General features: G+C 34.5%; 1 protein-coding gene across 1 annotated transcript; it reads right to left on the minus strand.

The window, feature by feature from the left end:
• Positions 1–1,507: 1,507 nt before the first annotated feature.
• On the minus strand, positions 1,508–5,762 carry LOC113257893 (NKG2-A/NKG2-B type II integral membrane protein-like). The gene is made up of 4 exons (XM_044385408.3): positions 5,571–5,762; positions 5,088–5,186; positions 3,539–3,765; positions 1,508–1,630 (listed from the first exon to the last, which is right to left on the minus strand). The coding sequence occupies exons 1-4, from the start codon at positions 5,746–5,748 to the stop codon at positions 1,508–1,510; spliced, it is 627 nt and encodes a 208-aa protein (XP_044241343.2). The 5' UTR covers positions 5,749–5,762.
• Positions 5,763–8,054: the final 2,292 nt, after the last annotated feature.

Here is an 8,054-nt window from a genome sequence, read left to right on the forward strand (position 1 = left end):
ATGATGTGTGCATTTTGATGGGAATATTTAAAAAAAGGAAATTATGTGTCAGTGGCAATCATAAATACATTCAGACAATATATAAAAATAATGGACTATGACATAAGAAGATTTATTAAAGCAATACCATGTTAGATTTACATTTAAAATGCTATAAACTTAATCTGTCATATTAGCAGAGTAAAGAAGGTCAAATGATGTGCTATCTCTGCTGTAGAAGGCAAGTGATAAAGCTAATATTCATTCCTAATTAAAAAAAACTTTAGAAAGATAGAAATGATCTAGGAAACATGATAACTCTGAAAAAGAACTATTATAAACCCACTGTTTAAAAAAGGGACTGCTTTTAAAGTATAATATTGACATAAAAATACATGAGATTAATAAAATAGATTATAAAGTGCAAAAATTAGAGCAACATACACATGGAAGGCAGATTTCAACAAAGATGCAAGTCATTCAGTGGAGAAAGTAACTTTTGCAACAAATGTGGAAACAATGGAGTATCATTATTATTAATAAATACATACTTTATACTATGTACAAAAATATAAAAAACTGATCACCCTTAAGTGTAAATGATAAAATTTCATGAAGATGTATGAGAGAATATGCACGACCTAAAGTTGGGCAGACATTTCTTACTATCACCAAAAACATGATCCATAAAAGAACAAATTGATGAAGTGCCATTCATCGGGATAATTTCTACTTATTGAAGAGAAAAGAAGGGTGCCTGGGTGGCGAAGTCGTTAAGTGTAAGCGTCTGCCTTCGGTTCAGGGCGTGATCCTGGTGTTATGGGATCGAGCCCCACATCAGGCTCCTCCGCTATGAGCCTGCTTCTTCCTCTCCCACTCCCCCTACTTGTGTTCCCTCTCTCTCTCTGGCTGTCTCTATCTCTGTCAAATAAATAAAATAAAATCTTAAAAAAAAAAAGTTTGAAGAGAAAAGAAGGACAAGTCATAGACTTGGGAGGAAGTATCTGCAAATCATACATCTAATAAAAGCCTTGAGGCCAAGATACATAAAGGGTTCTCAAAATGCAATCACAGAAACTAAAAATATAGCAAAATATTTCAATAAATAACTTCATAAAAAATGTATATGGATGGCAAATGAGTACAGAAAAAGATGCCCAACCCTATTAGTCCTAGGAAAATTCAAATTAAAACATCTGTAGATCAGACCTCCCCATTCCTCCTACTGAATACCGCTAAACCTCTGGACATTACATACAAGACAACATAAGAACATTCAGCCAGGTGATGAGAAAGCTGACAGAACTGGGCACTCCAGACCCAGGAATGACTATGGCAGTGAGCACTCTGGAATTTCTCTTTCCCTCACATGTCCCAGACTGGTGCCAGAGAGGCTGGTAACCCACAGACACCAAGGGCTACAGACAACAGCACCCCCAAAATTTTTCTCCCCAGTCAAAATAATGGGAAAAAGTCATGCTAGAAAGAAAATTTTAGACACTAAGTGCATTATTCCAATCAAAAACCTTCAACTGTCCAGGAAAAATATTGCTCGGGAATGCAGGTGAAATACAGCATTCTCTGATAAAGGAAGACTAAGAAAATGTGTCACCGCCAGACTCACTCTGAAAGAACTGCTAAAGGGAATTATCTAAAAAGGAATTAAGTGATAAAAGAAGGAAGGAATTAAGTGATAAAAGAAGGAGAAGAAAGGGATAAAGAAAGGGGGGGTAATCAGAAGGGGGCATGAGAGACTATGGACTCTGAGAAACAAACTGAGGGCTTCAGAGGGGAGAGGGGTGGGGGAATGGGAGAGGCTGGTGATGGGTATTAAGGAGGGCACGTATTGCATGGTGCACTGGGTGTTATACGCAAGTAATGAATCATCGAACTTTACATCAAAAACCAGGGATGTACTGTATGGTGACTAACATAATATAATAAAAATATATTATTATAATAAAAAAATAAATAATTTAAAAAAAAAGAAGGAATCTTGGATCATCAGGAGGAAGGAGATAACAAAAGAAAGAATAAAGCTATCATTAAGTCTAATGGACTTTCCTTCACCTCTTGTGCTTTCTAAATTGTTTGGTATTTGAAGCAAAATCCTCCGTTGAAGCAAAATGGTAACATCCATTTGATGTTCAACGTAAGTAGAGAAATATTTAAGGCAATTATAGTATAAATGGGGCATGGTAAGGGGACATAAGGGAAAGTAAGGCTTTACAGTTTACTGAAAGTACTGTGATTTGTGATAGACTGTGTAGACTGAAACGTGTATACAGTTATCCGTACAAACATGTCTAGTATAAAGCAGATTAGAGCATATATGGACATATACATATATATACATATATATAACTGTATAAAGTTTTTATAAAGAAAGGATCTACTTTGCTGTAAATTATACTCCATCATTAGATCATGATGTAGAAAAATATAACCTTCACTTTTATCTCACAGCATCATAAATACAACATCACCAAAAAATAAATTCCAATTGGATCATATATCCTAACTAAAGGTTAAAAAAGAAAGAAAGAAAAAGGTAAATCCAGGAAATTAATATAGGAAATTATATTCATGAACTTTGACTAACTTCTGAAATCAGTCAAAAATAATTACTGATACCCAAATGATAAATTGGATGATGGTAACATTTTTTTAAAACTTAAATTCAGTTAGCCAAGGTATAGTACATCATTGGTTTTTGATTAAAATCCTGATCATTAAAATTATCCAATCAGAGAGTAAAAATGCAAATCACAGCTATTTCCATCTCATAAACTCAAAAAAGTGCTCATATCTACAATATGACGAAGACTTCTAATAAGGGAAAAGAAACACCATTTGGGAGAAATGGGCAAGGAATACACTGAGGGATATAATACTATAGTTCCATATTATTATTTTATTATGACGAAATTTTTCTATTCCATAATTATAATATACTATATACTGTGTAGTTATGTATAGTAAATTATAAATACAATATATGGAAACAAATAGAAAAGGCTTTTCATAAAATAATTATTCATAATACCTTCATACGAAAAAGGAACTAAATTTCTGAGACTAGCTTTTAAAAGGCCATGTTCATATAAGACAGCAGTGAAAATTCAGAAGCTATAGACAAATGCGGTAATACAGTTGGATTACAAGTATCATGTGAGAGTGGAAGGAGACACACATAAAAATGCACACTACATGATTCCATTGATGTAAGTTCTGAAAATAAGCAGAGATATTTCATAATATTAAAATGGGCAAGGCTGATAGAGGCTCTAAACTATTTCCTGCTCTGATTTGTAATCACGTGGTTCTCACTACATTGTGATCAAGTTGCACAAGCATGTGTTTAGTTTCCTTGATGTGTGGTGAAATTAAACAGTAAAGTTATTTCAGGCAAAAGATCATTTATAGAAGCAGGGTTTTCTATGAACAGGAAGAACTGGTAATTGTTAAAATGTACAAAAAGGCATAAAAATATAAGTAAAATTTCGTGGAGTCAAACTACAGCATAGTAACAGACTTTAAGTAAACTAGAAATACGTACACAAAGATGGATGAACTCTACACATATGATATTAATGGCTAAGCTTTTAGTAAAATCTGGAAACATCTGAAATCTTACCACTTCTTCATCATCCATATAGAGCAGGGTAGAGCTGTTAGAAGCACAGGCTGACAAACTCTCATTCCACGATTTTCTTTCAGTGCTAATGTAATAGCAACTGTTGGAATATGTAATCCACTCTTTTGGACAATGACCACAGTGATATGCTGGACAAAGACTATGAGATATTCTCCAGAAAGTTTCAAATATTAAAAATGCAAATTGAACAATTTGCATATGTATACACCTGTGTATATAACATATCCATGCATCCTCACAAGCTGGCAAAAATAAAACACACACGTGATGCACCCAGAAGAGTCAGGCTTTCATCCCCTAATTTATGTGCCCATACAGAGCAAACACACAAAAAATAACCATCTCTAAATTCCTTTGAGTCACTGAACAAAACAACTATTTTGGAATTGTATAATGGTTTATCTATGTATTTTTTTATGATATGTTAGTCACCATGCAGTACATCATTAGTTTTTGATGGTTTATCTTTTATCATGTTATAGCAGGAGGAAATTTGAAATAATTGATGACTATGGATATGGTGATTTTTTGATTTTTTTTTAAGGTTTTATTTATTTATGTTATATTTTTATTTTTTTAGAGATTTATTTGTCAGAGAGTGAGTGAGTAAGCAGAAACAGGGGGAGCGACAGGCAGAGGGAGAAGCAGAATGCCAAACTGGATCCCGGGGCCCTGGGATCATGACCTGAGCTGAAGGCTGATGCTTAACCAACTGAGCCACCCAGGCGTCCCATGGGTGATTTTTCAATAGTGTTGCTTCATACAGTTTTATAAGAAGTAATACTCTTTTATAATTATTTCTGAAAGTTTATTACATGATTTTCTAATTTTTTCACCCAAAGAATATATTATCATCTTTGCCTAGCCTAAGATAGAGATAAAATAGAAATTACACTAATATCAAAAGTTTGAAAATGATGTTGTACCTTTCTGGGTCCTAGTTTTGTTCTGTTTCGGTCCTTCAGTAACTAGAAAAATTAAAGCAATCCTCATAAAACTTAATATTAAACTAAATAAATCATTATGATTTGAGTTTCTTAGTTTGAAGTTTGGTGTATTGTTTAGAATGAGAAAACTCTGTAGTAAAATTGATTTTACCCATAAAAATTGAATAAAATAATGAACATGTAGGGGAAGATAATTCAAAAGTTTGAAGAACCAAACCTCAGTCTTTTACAGTATTTTGTTTAACCAATCTCAAGAATTAATTTGTATATCTCAATAAGGTCTCTCCTATAGCTTGCATTTGAGTTATGACATCTGAATATATTTATAATACTCTATAATTATTGTTATTTCTACTTTGGACAAGTTCAAAATAACCATTCCACATTAGAGCAACAGGCATTAAAATGAGATAATACAATTCCATAATATTGTGCAACATTTCGAGGCAATGATGATCATTAAAGTGAAAAATTCCCTCGTAGTCATTCAAACACTAACTTACAGGTAATAACAGCTATTGTGACCACAGTGAACATCAGGACAAGGCAGATGATTCCCAGGATCCCAGCAATGAGCTTCCCTGGACATGAAGGTAAACAGTAGGAAGAGAAATGAAAACACTGAGAAAGGACAGGCAGTAACAATCCTTTAAGAAAATTACATACAAGAGAACCAACGATGCTCGGGGAGTCACACATAAAACTTGTACCCCAAACCCATATCTACCATTATAATCTCTCAGAATATTCCATTGTATTTGCAGTAAATATATTACCTAAGGAATGTGGTAAAGACAATCAGTTAGCAATGGCTGAACAGATTTAGTCCTCAGGTTTCAATTACAATACTGTATTCCAGCTCCACGCTCTGATCCTCACAAACGAAAAATATGAGAGATCATTTCCTACTCATTCCTTACACCCTGCATCCCTAGTGCAAATCCTAGAACAGTTATACTATATGTGTCTTGTTTTACCTTTCCACTGGTAGGTCTTGCCATTCCCTTGAAGATCCTGAGAGGCATTTTGAAGATTTAATTCTGCGTAGGTTATTTCCTGCTCAGTTACCGAAGTGGAACTTTTAGTGCCCTTAGCTTTCCTTTGCTGTCTTTTTGAGTCCTTACCCTGACTGAGTTCTGCATAGGTACCTCCTTGGTTATTCATCTCTGCAGCTGAGTATTGTCAGGCACTGTGCTGAATGGGGCTGCACTGAAGGACTCGATGAATGGTGTATGTAATGACAAGATCGCTACACAGTCACACTGGGTGGAGTGTGTGGTGAGTGACAGTACTCATTTGCAGTTGAACAATGTAAAATATGGTACTAATTTCCTTAGAGCCTTAAAGAAGCATTTCATGATAGAATAAGTTGTTTTTACAATGATATTCTATACTTCACACAATAGTATTGGTTGGAAAAATGTAAAGCAAAAAATTAGTGAAAAAGAAAGGAATTCTGAAATAATATTGTCCCTATCAATGTAAGGTCAGAATTCACAAAAACATTTCACATTATTAGAATAACTGGTTTAAAATTAAAATGCTGGAGGCACCTGGGTGGCTCAGTCGTTAAGCGTCTGCCTTCGGCTCAGGGCGTGATCCCGGCATTCTGGGATCCAGCCCCACACCAGGCTCCTCCGCTGGAAGGCTGCTTCTTCCTCTCCCACTCCCCCTGCTTGTGTTCCCTCTCTCGCTGACTGTCTCTATCTCTGTCAAATGAATAAATAAAATCTTTAAAAAGAAATGCTGAATTAGAAAAAAAAATGCTGCATCATTTTTTGGGGGCAATTTTTATGCCCAGTATTGGTTAAAAATTGGGTGTTCTAAGATTGGGGAATACTAGGTTAGCACATATAGGAATTTCCTGCAGTAAATGCCTTTAATTTCAGGAATTAGATTTCTGTACGAAAAGGTAATGCAGTGCTATCAAGTGAACTTTGAATAATTGTGGCGTTCTGAGAAATCGTTAAATTTTAAAAGATTTTATATGTTGAATTATGTCACATGACACATTAAACTTTTCCAAAACCTGAACCATATTGAAAACAATACAAAACAGCCCATGTATATTTTTAAAGATTTTAATTTATTTTTTGAGAGAGAGAGTGTGTGTGTGAGCACAGAGGGAGAAGGAGAAGCAGCCTCCCTGCTGAGCAGACAGCCTGTCCCTGGACTCAATCCCAGGACCCTGAGATCATGACCTGAGCCAAAGGCAAGATGCTTAATCGGTGGGCTGAGCCACCCAGGAGCCCCAAACCTGTATTTTTAAAAAGCGTTTAGTTAACACCAGAAATTGACAATTGATGTAATAGCAAAGAATGAAACCTTAAAATGATAAGTAAGAGTGTAGATCATTTATGGAACAACACTGTCAGTACAAACTTCCAGAAAGACCTGTGAATGTCAAAGGCAGCGAGGGTAACTTTAGTTGTATAAGGAATTCCAATAAATAAACCAAATCAATGTAATTTCATAATTCAGTCAATGAGCTTGCAGTCGGTGAAATCTGGAATTACTCGTGGCTCTCAAACTTACAAAGTATGACTTTTAACAAGTTACTTCCTGTCTAGCTATCTAGTTTTTACTAATCTAAAATGGGAATTAAAATATGTAAAATATAATGCAGATAAAGCACTTTATACTCCACCCAGCTTTTCTAAGTGCTCAATAATACATCAGTTATTTTAATTATTTTTAACACAATAGCCACATTATCATTACTGATTCATATCCTTTAGACCATGTAACCATTCATTAGACAGGAGTCTTTTCAGTATTGAATATCTTTTTTTTTTCAAGCTTTGTTTTGAATGTTTATACTTAAGTTTAAATTAGCATTTTCTAGAAGCAAAATCTTGCTTTTTATGAAAAACCATAATCTTGTTAATCTTGCTTTTTATGAAAAATCAACCTGTTTTAATTTATCAAAGCAAATGTATGACCATTTGACCATTACGATTTGATGGATTCATTTTAAGAATCTATTTTTAAAGCCTCAGCTAAATATCAAATAATATAGGTATGTATATCTATAATTGATGCCAAATCCAAATTAACTATTCCTTGTCGTGATGCTTATAGGATTTCAATTAAAATTATATTGATTTGCAAACACAATTATGCCTGTGTATATATATTTAATTATTTCTGCACAGGCAAGAATTTGAGTATTTTAAGAAGTTCTCCAATGTATTTCAAATTCAATTTTGTCACTCTGAATTGTTGGACTAAAGATACCAGTGTTCTCTGTGATTTGATTGGGTATTAGCTGTACCTCAGGGACATCCCATCCAGCTTTTCTAGTCTCCTATTAAATGAAGTGGCTAGGAGACAGAAGAATTTTGACACATACCTTCTGTTAGCCAGAGAGTTGGGCATCTTCCAGGGGAAACCAGGTTACTCTTGTAAACAATATCTGTGGTCTTCACAGACTGCCGGCCCTGTGAAAGCTCAGTGTGAAGCAATAGTAG

Source organism: Ursus arctos, unplaced genomic scaffold (genome assembly GCF_023065955.2).
Source record: "Ursus arctos isolate Adak ecotype North America unplaced genomic scaffold, UrsArc2.0 scaffold_26, whole genome shotgun sequence".
Taxonomy (NCBI): Eukaryota; Metazoa; Chordata; class Mammalia; order Carnivora; family Ursidae; genus Ursus; species Ursus arctos.

Excerpts from the sequence above, each read along its gene's own strand:
- LOC113257893 (XM_044385408.3), bottom strand. The coding sequence starts at position 5,748 with ATGAATAACCAAGGAGGTACCTATGCAGAACTCAGTCAGGGTAAGGAC. Across the intron at positions 3,766-5,087 it reads CACAATAGCTGTTATTACCT|CATATCACTGTGGTCATTGT; the intron begins GTAAGTTAGTGT and ends GTCTTTGTCCAG. Across the intron at positions 1,631-3,538 it reads TAGAGTTCATCCATCTTTGT|ATAATTCCCTTTAGCAGTTC; the intron begins GTACGTATTTCT and ends ATTCCTTTTTAG.